Source organism: Musca vetustissima, unplaced genomic scaffold (assembly GCF_032173495.1).
Source record: "Musca vetustissima isolate MV318-11 ecotype Yass unplaced genomic scaffold, APGP_CSIRO_Mvet_v1 utg294, whole genome shotgun sequence".
Taxonomy (NCBI): Eukaryota; Metazoa; Arthropoda; class Insecta; order Diptera; family Muscidae; genus Musca; species Musca vetustissima.
The window spans coordinates 166,477-185,534 of record NW_026881643.1 but is presented as its reverse complement, the minus strand read 5'-3'; the positions used below and the strand labels follow the sequence as shown (position 1 = coordinate 185,534).

Sequence of the window (19,058 nt, the reverse complement as noted above, 5' to 3'; positions counted from 1 at the left end):
GTCCGTATATAGGCGTGGATTTTTATTTAAAGAATATTTTTAGGGTCTGTATATAGGCGTGGATTTTTATTTAAAGAATATTTTTAGGGTCCGTATATAGGCGTGGATTTTTATTTAAAGAAAAATTTTTAGGGTCCGTATATAGGCGTGGATTTTTATTTAAAGAATATTTTTAGGGTCCGTATATAGGCGTGGATTTTTATTTAAAGAATATTTTTAGGGTCCGTATATAGGCGTGGATTTTTATTTAAAGAATATTTTTAGGGTCCGTATATAGGCGTGGATTTTTATTTAAAGAAAAATTTTTAGGGTCCGTATATAGGCGTGAATTTTTATTTAAAGAATATTTTTAGGGTCCGTATATAGGCGTGGATTTTTTAAAGAATAGGGAATTGCGTGAATAATAGCGAATGCGTGAATTTACTAAAGAATATAAAAAAGGTCCTTGTGCTTCATGTCAATGTACGGCGGATGTCCCTTCAGCCGCAGTTTGTGCTGATATGTGCAGAATCGTTTTTCGAATATTCACGAAGACTTCAAGCTGAATAATTGTAGGTGGCTTGCAATTCTGTTTTGCTGTAATTTTGTATTTCTCATTGGTTAGAAAATCACCCATTAGTACATATGGCAACATCACAATACCTTGTGATGTCTGGTTGTCATGGCTACATTTCAATGATAAATAAGTGGCATGATGGTGTTCGCACACCTCAAAATGTTGACAAATTGTCGTAGGATGCTGGAATGACTGGCTGATTGAATGAATGAATGATTTGCAAAGTAGTTTTTGATTTCTTTTAAGTTTTGCTGTTATTTTTTCATGTTGTTGGGGCCAGCGGTCTTTTTGTTGTTGATGACCAAAAAGTCATAACATCAACAAATATTTTGTTGTTGTTGTAAATTTTTATATCTATAAAAAATAGATTTTCTGTTCGGCATCATTTCAGATTTTTTTGGGGTTTTTATGTCATGTCATTCTTTTTATCGATGTTATTTTTGTTGTTTAAATTCTATACACTTTGACAGGTGTCAACTTCAATAGTTTAGCTTTAAATCAAATAAAGAATTTGAATAATTTTAAATGATACGCCACAGAAATTTTAAAAATTTACACACACATGAATTCTTGCGTTTTACAGGCACTCGTAGTCGTTATTGTTTGCCTTTTTTGAAATCTAAAAATACTGTTTTTTTGGTAATTATTATTGAAAATGTTGTAGAGGTTTCGAAGATATGTTGGTTTGCGTTAACATTGAGATTTCTTAAAATAACTTCGACAATTTGTTAATAGGCTTCTTTTTTTAAATCTGGTTAGATTTCCTAATAGATTTATTTTAAAGGTTACTTTATGAAACAGAATTTTAAAAAAATAATTAAAATATTCAACTCTTATACGCTACCAAATTATTATAATAAAAAATAAGACAATACTAAATTCGATGTTTTCTATATAAATTCTAATTTAAGGTGCGGAACAAAATGCTTAAAAAATGTCATCGCCAATTTAAAATGTTCAGAGTCAAGGTCAATGATGGTTGTATGCAAATGTCGCTAATTTAAAAACAACAACTGTTTGTATTCGATTGCCGCTGATGTTTGTTTTAAATTTCAAAATTATCATTAAATCTTTCCGAAGTCCACGAGCACAATACTATTTTGATTTGATATATAATATACGAAATTAGTTTGGATGGAAGGCGGCCTGGCAAAACCACCCATCAATCCTGAATATTCAATCGAAATAATTGAAGCGTTAAAAATCTCAACAAAGGCATCATACAATTGTGGCACTGCAATAAAATATTTGATTTAATCATATGTTGGGTTTTTGAACATTAATTTTCTGACATTTTTCGCAAACACACAACTGCGAACTCATATATGGATTGTTAGCATAAGATGACTATCTACAAATATTAAAGCAAATTTTATTGCCTTTTTAAATGCAATTAAATAAAATGGAACAACATTTTATGATTTTAAATATTTAAATTTCAATGCCAGTTTGGCTAAATGAAATGTATGTACATTTGAAATGTTTAAAACATGCGTACAAAATACATGTAAATATAAAGGGTGTATATAATTGGTTGGGTATAAAGTGTAATAATGCTGTAATTTTGATAAATAGCTGAGATATTCGAAAAGGATTATTTCTAAAATCCAACGAACTATAAATGACATATTCCTAGTTTCAAAAATTTGGCCCTTATATAAACTACATTTATACTCCAAAAAAAATCTGGAAAATTTATTTTTTTCCTTTAAAATTCATCGACTACAAATTAAATAATTTTGTAATTTTTATATTCAGCCTGTAATATTTATATCCTCCAACATACGCCATATCCGCCAGCCTGTCCATATTTTCATGTTTTTAGACTCATTTTCAGGTATGATATATACAATTTAGCATTCTTGGATATTAAAATAATTCTTTACAGAAAATATTCAAATCCGTGTTTGAAGGTACCTTCCCTTTTAATTTGTATACCCTCAGTCCATGACTAATGAGGGTATGTACCCTCGAAAGGATTAACCGGTCTCATCCAAACTTTAAACATCGTAATATTTCTCCCCAACATAGTTTAAGTTCAAAGATGGGCACTATCGGTCAACTCATAGACCACACAAAATGGTCTACATTTTTGTCCGATTTGAACCAAAACGTCAATATTTTATAAGCTTGTATATTTAATTTGAAGCGAATTGAATAACCGATTTGATTAACATTAAATCCGAAACCTCTTTAATAAAAACATATAACTTATATAAAGCGTATAATAGAACCTGTGGGAAATTCCGAATCCGTCGGCAACACCGACTAACAATATAAGTCAATATTTCGACATATCCCTTATAACATGTTCGAACCTAAATATCCGATTGCATTGAGAAATTTAAATTTCAATGGATAACAACAGCAGACAATGTTGAAGTCCAAGTTTTGAGATGCGAGATCTGATCAAAAATCAATAATTTCTTTATTGGGCAATAACTATCTTGTCCCCTTAAAAGTAATCAACCTTAGACATAATTATACCCTACACAACTATGTTGTCAGGGTATTATAGCTTTGAGCAGCCCCGCGAATTATTGGTCATTAGACCACCCGATAAGTATACCGATCATCATATCTCGACTAGCTGAGTCGATCTAGACATGTGTGTCCTTCCGTCCGTCTGTCCATTATAATTTTTAACACGATACCGACCACAGTTATGGCTAATCTTCACAAAATTTTGCATGCCGGATGGGTTCTGCCCAATGAAGACCCCTATTGTAATTGGTAAAGATCGGTTAATATTTATAGGGATGAAATGGACCAAACGCTTCATTTTTTTGGTTTTTCTAGTCGCTCCAGAGGCCGCAATTACGGCCCGAACATTGCGAAATTTTACATCGGGCCAAAGAATAAGCAAGCCTGTATTGATCGGTCAATATTTAGCGGGTCAAATGGACCCTGACTTTTGTGCGAAAATGACAAAATTTTTATTCTATAGCTTATATATTTAGCCCGAGAAGTTTATCATATATATCCAAGAGGGTGGATGACCTTTAAATTGATACCAATTATATTGTCTTAGCTTAAACTTAAATATTTACGGGTGCTTACGTATTTATATATTATTTATTATTACAATATTGAGATGAAGTGGACCGAAAACTTAATTTTTTGTGTTTTTTCGAGTCGTTCTATAGGTCACAATTGAAAGCCGAAAATCACAACACAACCCACGGTGAAGAAAATCTGGACAAGTAATTAGAAGAGCTTTACTGAATATTAGTAATATTTGTTGACTATCTAGTCGGTCAAGAGGGTGCAAATATCGCGAAATATTGCCCAAACTCAGAATGTAGTACCACTGAAAGTTAGATTTTCGTGGAAGTTGTGTAGGGTATCATATAATTCTCCTGGCTGAAAATTGTCAGAATGGGTCAATATGAAAATAGACTTCATGTCCATCGATTTATTTTGAAGGTCCCCCTTTTGTTGGAAGTTATATGAATTTTGACAAGTCAGGTCTCAAACTATACCTCTTTCTAATGGTAAAATATTTAGTACTGATTTCGAAACCCCCAGAATACCGAGACAGACCTTTAACGCTAAATATTATGTTTTGTCTCATAAAATTAAATTATCTTTATAGTCATTCCTCCGGCATCACCCTATATCTTTAAATATAAATATTAATTTTAACCATGATTTTAATTAATTTTAACCATGATTTTTGAACAACATAAAGTGCAAAAATAATTGCTTTGTCCGCACATATTTTTATATATTATATCAACTGAAATCATTTGGAATATTAAAGCCAAACATCAAAAGCAATTGGCCTCAGTATACATTCGGACTGATTTAATTTGAATACAACATTTTAAAATTTGTTTCTCCTAAATTTATTTTATTTATGGCAATATTAATTTGCAAAACTTTGAGCCTCGATTAAATTTGCAAGTAATTCGCATCTTTGTAAATAACAACCCATCATTAGTTTTCTATTGTTATTATTTGAAAAATGATTATATTGTAATAAAACTCAACTTCAAAGTCCAGTTTAATTTTATTGTATTATTAATTATAATTTTTATTATAATAGAGGCAACGCAATAGTTCATTAGAGTTCATTATTATTATTGCTTCCTTTGCGTTCACTTTTTTATAATGATCATAAAATTAGTATTTTCTTCGTTTTATGAGGTCATAGCAGTATCGCAATTAAGTTATTAATAATATAATTTATTTAATTTGTAATCACTCCTGTATACTAATCTAATCAAGGGGCGGGATTTTGAATTAGGGGAACTTTAATATCGCAATTTATATGTCTGCTCGCGTTTACTCCTTATCAAAGGTCTATTGCTCGAGCTAATAGCCCTCATCCAAAAATAATATTTGTTAATTTTAATTGAAGCAAGTAAAATAGTTTTGCATGTTGAATGATTATATATCCTCCGTCTATGAGGAACCAAAAAATTAATAAAAATATTTTTAGAGGTTCTACATAGAAAATTTTCTGTGTCCCTTCAAACTACATAAAATCGCTCGAAGACCTATATAAAGTTATATTGACCAGTTTCTGGAAGAAGGTATTTTATTATCTGTAAAGACAATGACAAAAATGTCACTGTGTTGCAAACGGTATAATAAATTAAATATACACCCCCGAGTTAGGTGGACGGTAGCTCAGTCTAAAAAAATTAATATTTTCTATTCTTTCTCTAAAAAGCATGCAATTTCCAATGACCATATAATTTTTAAAAAATTTTTTCATCAACACTTGATTACATTCTCAAATAACAAGTGTATCTGTAGCTGTTGTATAATTTAATCAATTAAAATAATTTTGTTTGTTGTTAATTTGTAAAGCGATTTGTTTTTTTTTTCTGTTCGAAAAAAATCTACAAAGTGTGTGAGATCATCTTTCATATCTCAATGGCAATTCCAATGAAGCGAGTCTGACTCTCGGAGCACATTAAATTATTTTTTTTTTTATTTTTTGTAGTGTGCAATGAATTGCGATTTTGTTCTTGTTTAATGGTTGTTGCTGTTGTTAAAAATTAAAATGACACCAGCATATTTTAAAGCGCAGATTAGAAGAGTGCGATATTATTGGTTGCGACGGTGTGTATGACGCCCACAATTGAATTAATTTTTTTTTCAATATTTTTTTTTTTTATTATTTCACTACATCACTCCTTGAATGAATTTGGCACATTTGCATATTTATGAATTGAAAAAAAGAAAAAACACACGTTGAAATATTTACTATTAACAACTTGTGTGTTTGGCTTAAATGATTTTTTATGGAGTGTGAATTGAAGGCGTTGTTTTTTGTTTTTTTTTAGAAAAAATGTTGTTTTTACATGTGCATCAATTTAACACTAAAACAGATGATTGGGTCTTTTTTTAATGTGGAATCTGTAATATAATGTGGGTTTCTTAAATATAGAAACATATGTATATATTTGATTTGGGTTTTTTGCAACAAAGCCCAAAAAGGCCATTGATAGTTACACAATACAACAATTATTTAAATTTATCTAAAACTGATTTTGAATTCAAAATCTGTTTCTTTGTCAAGCATGATATTTTATTGACATCTACACATTTAATGCTGCAAGAGTTATTTATCTTGAAATCCGAAGTAGGCAACATTGAGTCCAGAGAGGATCTTGCAAATATATACCTATATAATTCCACACATATTTACACGACAAAATATTCATCTTGTTGTGTGGGTCTCTCAGGTCCCCAAATGACGAAAAAACCAATGCATGGTTTAATACAACAATGTTGTATGCCTAATTTGCTCTACACTCTTCTACCATTTTTGTTATTGGAATGTTTTAATAGTTCATAACATTCTTTGAAGTAGAAAAAACTGCAATTCACACAACTCGTGTTTAAGTATGAAAAATTAAAAAATAAATACTTAAAATGCTTTTGAACAACAACCAATTGAATGCAAATTTCAATTTGTGATGAAATCATTGCAGTCATCATCAGCAACATTTAAATTGAAACTATTTAGATTCGTATAGGTTTTTACTTGTAATAGAATTAAATGCGGACTGTGTCGTTATTAAAATATATTATAATTTTATTAATTAAAAAATCGAAAAATGTTATTTTGTCATTTAGAGTAGATCGAACAAAAATTGGCTGAGCCTACAATTATAAAAAAAACCGTCGTAGAGGCGCACGTGTTATTCTCGAAATGATATTTTTAAAAGCGGTACCCACTTTAGATTTAAATCGGACGTGTTTGTGGCTCTTTTCATTCAGTAATATATCCATCGAAAATTTACACATCGTAATATTTTTTCCAAACATCATAAATGTAATGTTCGACGATGAGAAATATCGGCCCTCTCTTTCTGATACCTACCCCACAAAATGGTAAACATCCGATGGTGAAAAGAGCATCCGATTTAAACAAACATGTTGTACAGCCTTATATTTTAACCAAACATGCAACAAGTAGGGGAGTCATCCTAGGCCAAACTGAAATGGAAAGACCATATACAGTCGTTAAGGCCGGTAGGCTTTTAATGAAGTTTCAATCAAAACCTTCTGCTTCTGGAGCTTCTGGAGCAATGCGGACTACACCAACTGGGGTTTTGAGAGCGGTGATAGAGCAAACAAAATGGTGTCAAATTACATCTTACATCAGGCAGGAGGTGGTGCACTATTTACCTTAAATCGGACGAAAATATATATGGGAGCTATATCTAAATCTGTACCGATTTGTCCCAATTTCAATAGGGTTCGTCCTTGGGCCAAATAAGTGACCTATGACGGACGGACATGCGTAAATCGACTCAGAAGGTGATTCTATGCATATTCTCAAAAGGAACCATGTGTCTACCTCGTTTCCTTTGGCCTGTTACAAACATATGCACAAAGACATAATACCCTGTACCACAGTGTGGTGAAGGGTATAAAAACAAATAAAATATATTTTTTCATGATTTATCTTTATTATAAATTTTGGACGTTAGTTAACATTTTGTGTAAGACACTACTTCATTTAAATGACCTCCAGTCGAACTGTTACAAGCATTGATTCTTTTGAGGTAATTTTCCACCACTTTTTAACAACAACTTATTGGGCGGATCTCAACCGCAACATGACAAAAAGTCTGATGGTCTCAAATCGCATGATCTCAGTGGCCAGTTGATGTCGCCCAACGAAAATTACGCGACCAGTAAATGTCTCTTGTTCTTGTTCTCTCGTATTGTTGAAATCACATATTCTCCGAGTTGTAATCTTTAATAACAGGTAAAAATGTCGATTATCATATGACCATAATGCTCCGAATCGATGGTGAGAGTACTTTGCCCACATACGGTCACAATTTTGAAAAACTCTAAAAAAATGTCTCCAACACGACAGTGATTCCGCATACCAAAATTGCTTGCATAAGTCCGAATACATTTATACTATGTACGAAATAGGCTGAGAGTATATATCTATCGGCAACATCGACTAATACTGTTTTACTTATTTCCACTGAACAAAGTTAACACATCATTCGAAAGTCATAAACCTCTGAATGATTATAGATCATTATAAACTTGATCGTTATCCAGATACCTTGCACAGTGTAATATTTCGTAGTTTTCGGTATATTTGAAAAAAAAAAAAAAAACAGAACTATCCATACCCCATCAGCCCATAACTGTGGACTGTACACGATGCACCAACAAACATCCATATTAAATTTACTCACTGTGTAATTTAATTTAATGTGTGCAATGTGTAAAGGTCAATGTCCTGCTTTGGGAAATTTCCTTTTGGATTCTAAAATAATCCCTTAATGCATTACCAAATCAAAAATTCTACGAAGTGTTATTTAAATTCAATTTAAAATGATTAGCACATAATTTGTTATTGCACATTTTGCCGGACGTTTATTAAATTATTCCCTACAGAATTAGTATTGTATATTCAATGTGCCAAAGTCGGAAGTTTAGCAGACATCAGGAAACTTAATGCTGAAAAGGGGTTTGTGTGAACGTTTTGGGAATACAGCAACCAAGGGAGGTGGCAAAAGGCGAACAACATAAAGAATAACTGCAAAAAGACATTAGAACAAAAAGAGAAAAATGTTGGTATAAATTGATTGGCAGCAGACCACGCGGTAGCAACAGGCATCACTAACATGAATAATTTTTATATGAAATTAATACAGAATGGAATTAATAAAAATTTAGTAAAAGAATCAATTTATAAAACTTGTGTAATTTCAAGCATTTCAAAAAAGTGTTTATCATTATTTGCGACGTAATTTCATTAACAATTTTATTTTTGCAATATTCCTAATTTGTTTTCAATTTGTTTTACAAAGAATACACACCTGTTTTTTTATTTTGATTTTGTTTTTATTGCTTTTGTTCTCAAAAAAATTAATAAACTGTTCAAATCGATTTAATTGATATCAAGCAGCTGTCGTTGTTGTTGCTCTTATTGGTATTTCTCTTTTGTCATCGGACGAATGAAATCACAACAATTCAAAAGAAGAATGATGAATGTACCTTAATTTCGAACAATCATTTCGATAAATTATAATCTATATTTAACGAGATTTGCTTTTTTTTTTACTTGTTCACACTCCTCTCCTTTCGCGGGGAATCAGCTAATGGGGAATTCGTGTTTTTGCAGATCTGATCCGATTAATAAAAAAAATAAGAAAAATTTATTTATTTTGGCAAATGAAATCAGAAGACAGATTGGCAGGTTTAGAAGTTGTTTAATAAAACATGAAAATATATCTACTACAGTGGGGAGAGGTTATACCGAAGATGATTCAATTGACTGGTTCTTTGGTGGCCTGAGGTATGTAGTACCAATATTAAAATGAATAAATAGTTGAAACTGCAAAGATCATGAAAGATAACTACTTTCCCTCCTCTCGCCTTTCTCCCGTCCACCTAATGACAAATAAAATTGATGTGATTGCTTGCGATACATAAATTACAAATTAATTACAAAACATTCAATAATGCAATCATCTGTAAATTTTGAAATGATATGGCCCCACTCACATTTCAATTCAAATCAACAGATATTAATTACACCCCAGTTTGCTGTTTATTGAAATTAAATAATTATTTCGAAACAAGAAATAATTATTTGATGTGATCATTCAAATGAATTGATGGACAGTGGATTCAAGTTGCTATGTAGGAGAGAGCGAGAGTAGATTGGGTGGGTGGTAGTAGGAATGCGATTTTAATGCAGTATGTCATTACAAAATTCGCAATGTGTGGGGAAATTACATGGCAAAAACAGGGGCTTCCTTATCACAACAAATAAGCAATAATAAAACGGTATAAAAAAGTTAAAATAAATTTTCTAATTAATTTAGGAATGTACATGTTCAAAGGATATATTCCGGAAAAGGAACGATCCGTACTATGCCCGAATCTTTGCTTCATTTAGTTACTTGAGTCTCCGTCTTTAATTTTCCTCTTGCTCAACTAGTTGCTTTTGATCCAATCGTTCATTTTTCTCTCGTGAACCTAAGGTTTTTTGTTAATTAAAAATTGAGAAATTCCATAATATAAAAAATTAAGGTTGCGCACTAGAGATGCATCGTTCCCAACGAACTAGTTCACATGAAATATTCTGCAAAAGAAACGATTGGTACTAGATCCGGTTCTTTCATGTTCTAGTTCCTTTTGATCATTTAATTCCTTTTTGCTCTCATTCGCCTATTTCCATTTGATTCAATCGTTAATGTTAGTTAATTCGGTCAATGAACGAGAAGATGAAAGAAGCTATGGAACTAGATGACCCTGTTCATTTTGGCACTTGCAAATAGGCTATATAACGATATGTATTTGACACATTTTTGCCACTATACATGTGTTCAATATAAAAATTTATGAAAGAGTTAGGGTCATAAATGTGGTTTTACTAAAAACTCATACCCGACAGGTAGTCAACGGAAAATAAAAGATCAAATTTGAGTTGAAAGAGCTGTATACTGGACACGTATGTTGTACTTATGAATGGACTTATTTCTAGGCTATTTAACAATAGCCCATTTGTATTTAACTATTTAATAAATGACAATATTGCGGTACAATGATGGTTTTAGTCACATTTCTCAACCGAAGTTGTCGAAATATGTTTAACGTTCATTCAACTATATCACTACTTACTTACTTAGTTGGCATATGACAGAACGATAGTTCCAGAAGCCCTGCTTAAAAAATATTTCCAGGCACGTCGGTCTTATGCGCATCGCATCCAATTTGAAAGACCATTTTCCGAGATGTTGTCTTTTACTTGATCTCTCCATCGGATTCGTGCCCTTCCCCTTCTGCGTGAACTATCACATGGCTCGCTTTTATATATCTTTTGAGATGGGGCATCTTCATACATTCTCACAAGATGGCCTAGCCAACGTAGTCGCTACAGCTCGATCCGTCTTTTCAAAAGGCTCCTTCCAGATCTTCAGCACGCTATCTGTATCTGTCACCAGGTTTCCATCTTCATCTCTATTGTCAATATTTTGAGATAGTGTTTATTATTTCCAGAATCCAGACCTAAAGGCTACCAAGACAAAGGTTTTAGATTCAAAAGTTTTAAGTGGCATATATCTATTGACTACCAGACTTATGATTTGGGTAATGTTGTACACTATATAGCCCTTTCTTCTTGGCTTAATTCCTAATGGCAAAATATTAGGGTGGGGAAAAAGAACATTATGCTTCGGAATGTGTGATTAGTTGCCATTTTAAAGGTAACTTCATAATGGCGATTTTATCGACATTTTCTACGAAATCAAAATTTTCTCTTTGTTCACTTCCATTTTTAGCACCCTGCAACTCACTTAAACGATCAATTTTTTATTTCTTTAATAATTATTTTTAACAGTATTAGCCCACTGTGCATTTTGAACAAGAGAATACCATTTCCTCCTCACTACCAATTATCATTACAAACAAACAAACAAAAAATATACCACAATAAACGGCATTGTGCTGCCGATCTAAAACCAAATGCGCTATGTATTTACAAATCACCTTGATCTTGAGAGTATTTAAAACAATGTTGATGCAAAGCCAATTACGTCAACTAGAGGGCGTTAACAACGTTGGAAAATCGTAAACAAGACGTATTTAAAAAATCAAACGATAAACACAACAACTACTGCAAAAAAAACTTGTTACAACCTCATAAAACATTGTCATTTTGTTCGTTCGGCACCCTAGGCACTGCAATCAAACAAAATTTTTAATTGCTTTTTCAACTAAATTTGTGCAAACAGGTAGTTGCAAAAAAAAAAAAATAAATAACAACACCAACAAGTTATTGTGAATGGGAGTGTGAGTGTCAAACTTTCCAACTATTTACAAATCGATAGTTTTATTCGCCCATAAAGTTAACAATGTTATTAAGGAAATCTGCATTAGATTGTGGGTAGAAAAAGACAGATAACGATGTTTTTGCATTTTCAAGTGTGAAATATATAGTTTTTTATATTAGTGGCAATATATAAAAATTGAAAATATTTCATATCGTTAAGAGAAATTTGAATATTTCTTAAATAATAGACATTTTCAGCATTAATTTGTCAAGAAAGACAACTACAAAGATATATCCTGTTCTAAAATTCCTTTCTAACTCTTCTCCTCTTTTGATAATCGAATCAAATGGAATTGGCTTCATTACAATTTCAATATTATATCATTTTATAAAATAAATATGTTTACTTGAATTAAGTGTTACACATATACAAACATAAATATCTCATATAACTATTAAAAAGCTTGTTTCGTTTCGTTTCTATTTTTATTTTTTTAAATTTATTAATTGTAAATTAACTTTTAATAATGTTGTAGGAAATAAAAGTTAATTAGCATTTTGTGGACAACTCGTAAACAGAATTATAAATAAAGACATAAAATCGGAGAATTTTAATGAGAAAAAATATAATCTGAAACTATTGAATGATATTGAGACGTAGTTACGGTGACATTTAAAGTGATTGGTTCAAAATCAATCATGAATACAGAAAAAAATTTGATTTACTAACCAATAATTTTAATAAGGGATTTCGTAGGAAATGAGTAGTTTAGAGGACCCCAAATATTAAGTGTCAAGTTTCAGAATTACGAAATAGAAATGATATATACAAATAGAAATGATTTCTAATATCTAAAATTGTTTGACAAATTTGTCAAAAATACCGACATATTAGTATATTTTGAAATCGTCTGTTTTATCGAAAATCAGCATGGATTGCGGAAATATTGTTCTACTTCAACAATTGCTATTCACATTATTTATAAATTATTTACCGAAGGTAATATTAAATACATGTCATCTATTCAGCAATCTGTTTCCCTTATCCATAGAGGTTAAACGCATCTAACACCGCATCATAATTAACTTAATTTCTCAGTTTTTAATCCCTTCATTGAATCAAAATTTCCCGTCTTCTAGAGCGCTCGTTGTCTTCCAGAATTTATTGTTTAAATCTGTATTGGCTCAAATGCGCATAATCTTGCATTATATCTTATGTTAGTGTTGTTTTCAATTGACATTTTTAGACATATATTTTAGTCTGCTCTTTAGATGGCCTCCATGGTTAATCACTTCTTAAACGTTCCTGTTCCTACTAGCCCATGACATATTTGCCTGTGATATGAAATGGTTTGTTGTAGTTTTCCGGTTTTGGTCCCTTTATATATAAATTCATGAATATTGCAATCTGTAAGGTTTGCGCCCACCGAGAAGTTGGAGGCAGGTCAGTAGGCTCAGACAGTTGCAACGGTGCAATGTGTCACGTGTTCCTAGATCACATGCTGTACATCTGGTAGATATTGTTCCGAATTGGAATTGAGGTGATAACATCATCCTGATTTTAGCTGTGCTTGGCCTACTTATGTTTGACTAGGCAGCTAATCCTCCTCTGCTACAATAGATGGGAATCATAAAAATGTCAGAGTTCCTCGATTCAAAATCAGACACCTGAACATAATAAAACGAAGTGGTGTTCATCGATTTCTATGACCAATATTTAATTTTGTTCATAGGTAATGTGGCTTCTCGTGAATGTTTCTGAAATGATTTTTTTTTTGTAAAAAATAGTTTCAGCGTGAACTTTTTTTATAATTGAGAAAAAAAGTCAAAGTCATAACTCTAATGTACTTATATGAATCAATGATTTTAAATCATTCTGTCGGAAATCATTCTGTCGGAAATCAATTCGTAATAAGCTTATCACATTACATGCCACGGTAAACCCTATATCTAATTGATTCCCTATTTAGATATATCAAAACTGTCAACCCTAACGCCCGCAATTAATTCCTAAAGCATATGACTTGGTTTTCAAACGTTTTGATTTATTGTTCAAAATCTGTGTATAGATTCAAAGGCGCACAATCTTGGATCATAGCCATATTTTAGTATTGTTTTGAATTATTTCAAACATGTGTTGAATAGTAATTAGTTTATAAATCTAACTTTCTTAAATTTTTGAAAAAAAAACATATGAAACAAAAAAAAACTTTATATATACTATTTAACTAAGTCTTCATTTATTGTTGTGACAAGTTCATGGTCAAAGTTAAAGTTTCATTTTTTGCGAATCATAAAACTTCAAAAAAATTGCTTAGTCACAATATCTTAATATGAATATCATTTCTGAGAGAAATTCCAAAAGGGAAAAGATAAGCAATATGGGAAATACCATTATTATTTTATTTATGTTTTTTAGTTAATTATGTATGTAATCTTATGATAAAGTATATGAAAAACCAGTGAGCGAAGCAGTATAGTCAGACGGGCCGACCATACGATACCCTACACAACTATCACGGAACTCTAACTTTCTGCGGATGTTTATTCCGAGTCTGGGCAATATTTCGTGATATTTACACTATCTTGCCAGATTCATATATGTACATTAGCACCTCTTCCTTACACTGACATATTTTCCGAATATTACTAATTTTCAGTACAACCCTTCTAATTACTTGTCCAGATTTCCTTCACCGTGCCTTATAATTGGGGCTGGAATCAGCGCTATTGCGGCCTCTGGAACGACCAGAAAAACCGACAAAAATTAAGTATTTGGTCCATTTCATCCCCAAAGTATTAACCGATCTTCATCAAAAACAATAGGGGTCTTTATTGGCCAGATTTCATGAGCAATTTCGTGAAGATTGGTCCGTAATTATGACCTGTATCGTGTTTACAAATTATAATGGACAGACGAACGGACACATGTCTAGATCGACTCAGCTAGTAGAGATATGACGATCGATATACATAAAGGTGGGCCTTATACCAATATTTCGCGGCGTTACAAACACATGGGACTGCACAAAACTATAATACCCTAACAACATATGAAATAGTAATTAAGACTTGGGACATATGAACCAGCTTGTGTATATAGCGTGATGTAGGGTACACAAAACATACCGCAAAAACGTAATATCATTCACATGAATTAATTACCATGGCTGTATGAGAAGAAAAAATACAATATTCAAAATCATGAACATGACGTTCATTAGGCTTTAATTAACAAAATAGTTAATATTATGATTAATCACATTTGCCATAAAACCATAAAAACACATTCACTGACATTGTACAAGACAAAAAAATGCAAATAGCAAAACTTAATGGCACATCAGCAAAAATTGCAGACGAGAAAGAGAGAAGGCCCGCATGTACATCACAAAAGTCATTTAATGTTGAAATGAAAAAAGGCCTTTTTGTCTTTGCCCACGTTGTTGTCACTATTGTAATAATTATAATGCCTTTTTTCACTCTTTTTTCCGTACGATATAACAAACAATTATTAATATGCATGACATATCTGTGTGTGTGTTTGTGTGATGGCATTGTATCTGTCCATCATTAGACGGATGATATGTCTATGAAACGATTTATAGTTTATAAATTTGCTCTGCACTCCAGCAGCAGCCTGCGTGCAAATTTGCCACCCTGTCTGTTCAACGACTCGTTGTCTGTCTTTTCTATTAACCTCAATTGTTGAACTGCCACACACACACACATGCATCATTAATGTTTATTTGCACGTTTACAACCATCAAATGTGTGGAAAACAAATTATGAAAAATAAATATTCATTGGTACAGTCTATGGTGAAAATATTATGGAGAATATTCGAACAAAAATTTTTGAAGCTTTATGTTGTTAGACATACAAAAACCAACCCCGAAAAATATTTCTGGGTATAAAACTCGTTTCTCTACAAGTACACATGCATTTTTTTCCGAAAGCGTACCAGCCAGACAAAATTTAAAATTCTGATACAAAAAGCAAAAATATAAAATTCTGTGTAATGCATAAAACATGAATCGATATTTGGCATCAAAAAGATTTAATTTTTGTTTATATATTTTTTTCTATTTGAAATACAAAACAAACAAACAAAAATGAAAAAAAAACGTGTTAACGAACACAACTGGTTCCACTTTTTTTCAACGACCTTAAATGCACAACAAAAAATATTTTAAAAAATAATGAATAAATATTTTTTGAAAACATGTGAAGCTAACGAAAAATTTCAATATTTTGATATGCAAATGACATGACATAACGTATAGAATGTGCAAAAGAAAAATACAAACAACGCAAATAGTTTATTTTCTAACAATAAGTGTAAATTATTTCTATAAACAACAATAGTTGTGCAAAAACCACCTCCCTCCCTCTCAGTTACAAGGCCAAATGAAGTAGCAGTAAAGAACAAGTTTTGGTTGACAAAATGAGATAAAAAATATTTTTTGTTTTTGTTGTTTGAAATATAAACAGTGTATTGTTTACTAAAAAATCTTTTATGTTCTTTTTTCTCCTTTCCAGATAAAACTTAAAAAAGTTTTAGGCCTCACAGTATGCAGCAATGCAGCATTGGATTGTTCACCCATCAGTGGCCTACTGGCCTATCCAGCTGGGTAAGTTTTTTTGTAAAATAATATAGTTGAAATATTTGTTGGTTCATTTTGGGTTTTGAATGCAGGGATGGGAAATTAAAATTTTCAAAAATTACCATATTTTAACATATACATTTTTGAAAAAGAAATAATCGATCTGAAGAACGTATTATAGCTTTTGAAGATCATTAAGGGTTTTAAGTTTTTAACCTTTTATAAGGCTAAAAAAAGTCCAGTTCCTTCCGTCTATAGAGGAATTGTAGAATTTAGAATGTATATATTATAATCCACACGTAGAAGGTCCTTCTTTTATAGAAGTTTTTCTGTAGAGCATATTCTATCTCTACATCCATCAATTTTTTTAGATTCCACTGCTAACCCTAATAAATTATTCCGCATTTAGATATATTAAAAACTATTACCCTTATGTTCATTAATTCCAAAAGCATTTGACTTGGTTTTCAAACGATTTGATTTATTGTTTAACTCTGTATAGACTCAAAGGCTCATAATCTTAGATCAAAGCCATATTTTAATATTGTTTTGAATTATTTCAAACATATGTTGAATAGTAAATAGGTTATATGTCAACTTTTCCTTATACATAAGCAAAACTTTATATACTTTTTAAAAAAGTTTTTATTGATTTTTATGACATGTACACGATCAGGTTATAAAAATCCAGATAGTAACATATTTCATGTATAAACATTTTTAGACATATCATAATCTGCTCATATAAGCTCTTTTTGGAGGGCCTCGTTCCATAGTTAATCAGTTCTTAAATGTTCATGCTACCACAGAAGTTTTGCTTTTTCCCATATTAGCGCATGACATATTTTATGGATTTCATGTCTATCAAAGGTTGTTAAGTGATAGGCTCTACGTATCCGAAAAACCTATGGTATTGTTGTAGGAACGGCAATAGGGTCGGGCCCACAGAGAATTTGGAGACAGGTCAGTTGGCTTAGACAGTTTCAACGATGCCATGTGTCGCTTGTTCCTAGTCCACATTCTGCACATGTGTTAGGCATTGTGCTGAATAGGAATTGAGGTGATAATACCATCCTGTGGTTCGGGAAGGTCTACCCGTATGTATTTAACGCATGAGCGTAAAATGTTTTTATGCCCTACACAACTATGTTGTAACGGTATTGTACCTCTGTGCGGCCTCAAGAGTTGTAACACCGCGACATATTGGACCTTCTAGTATACCGATTGTCATATCTCGACTAGTTGAGTTGATCTTTACATGTATGTGCGTCCTTTGTCTGTCAATTATAAATTGTATAGACAGCTATGAACCAATCGTCACGAAATTTTGCATGTAGAACCGGTTCTGGCCAAGGAAGACGGCAACAGTTTTTGGTAATGATCCGTACATATTCAGGGGGTGAACTGGTTTATTGGTCACTCTGGAGGCCACAATTATGACTTGAACCATGGAATAAACATGACTGTTAGAGGGTCACATTTAAATGGATAGCCATTATATTGATGTACGTAACCGGGTGCGAATGTTATACTTAAACTTTACCGGGGTCTATATAGTTTTATATTACCATTACCACACTAGAAAGCGAAAATGTAGCGCTGATGGCTGGGGAATTTTGTATGACGTTCGGGTTATGGTAAAGAAAATGGTCAAATGACATTTTATTTTTGTCTGTTTTTAGTCGCTATAGACACTACAATTATAAACATATTATACCAACACTCTTACCAACTAATTCGAATGGCTGTAATGATAATAAAGGTCAATAGTTAGCGGGTCAAATGATTCCGTAGAAGAGCTTTGACTTCTAATCAGTGCAAATATCGCGAAATGTTACCCAGGCTCCAAATATTGACCCACAGAAACTGAACGATCGGTGGTAGTTGGGCTATACTGCTCCACTCACTGGTTGACAAACACTAAAAAAGGCTCGTGTCGACTGGTGCATAGAAATTAAAAAAAAAAAGAAAGACGAACGCGGTGCTTTGGAGATGGGTCACAGCAGACAGTGGATGGGTATAGCCCATCAGCTCGAGCCAAATCCAACAACAATTGTTGGTTGAAAAAAAATGCAAAGCACGTGGTCCCTACTTTTACGCAAAAGTGATCATGCAACGACTATTCCACTCTAGCAACGTAGGATTATCAATTATGAGTGATACACCATACACACATACATGACAATGTGAGCTTTCACAAATCGACTCAAACAGACAATTTGGAGTCAATTTACAAATGTCCGTTAGTCCTCTCTGGCCGGGTGCTGCGCACGATAACTCTCGATGGTAGTAACCGATTTCATCCAAACTTTGCACATCGTAATAATTCGAAGATGAAATATATCGGTCCAATTCTTCAGGTACCTCCCCATAAAATATTTAAAATATTGCGGATAATTAATTTTATAATATCATCCGATTGGAACAAAATTTTTTACAACCTACCAAGGTTAGATCAAATCCGGAGATGGATCCCATTGGGCCACTTGTTCTGGTAACTCCCCACAAATGGTCACAATTTTCAATATTTATAAATCCAATATCAGACGAAAGAAATGACCTTTTTTTCTCTTTTTTACACCTGCAAATGCATTTTTTCTCAACATAGGAATTTGTGATGGCA

General features: G+C 32.2%; 1 protein-coding gene across 8 annotated transcripts in view; it reads left to right on the top strand.

Moving 5' to 3' along the window:
* Positions 1-19,058, top strand: part of LOC133327609 (mitogen-activated protein kinase-binding protein 1) — a 162,705-nt gene that overhangs the window by 119,493 nt on the left and 24,154 nt on the right. For all 8 annotated transcript variants that reach the window (XM_061536133.1, XM_061536135.1, XM_061536132.1 and 5 more), the window contains exon 2: positions 16,371-16,462. In XM_061536133.1, the coding sequence (XP_061392117.1) occupies positions 16,371-16,462 (92 nt within the window). The remainder of the gene's footprint in view (positions 1-16,370; positions 16,463-19,058) is intronic.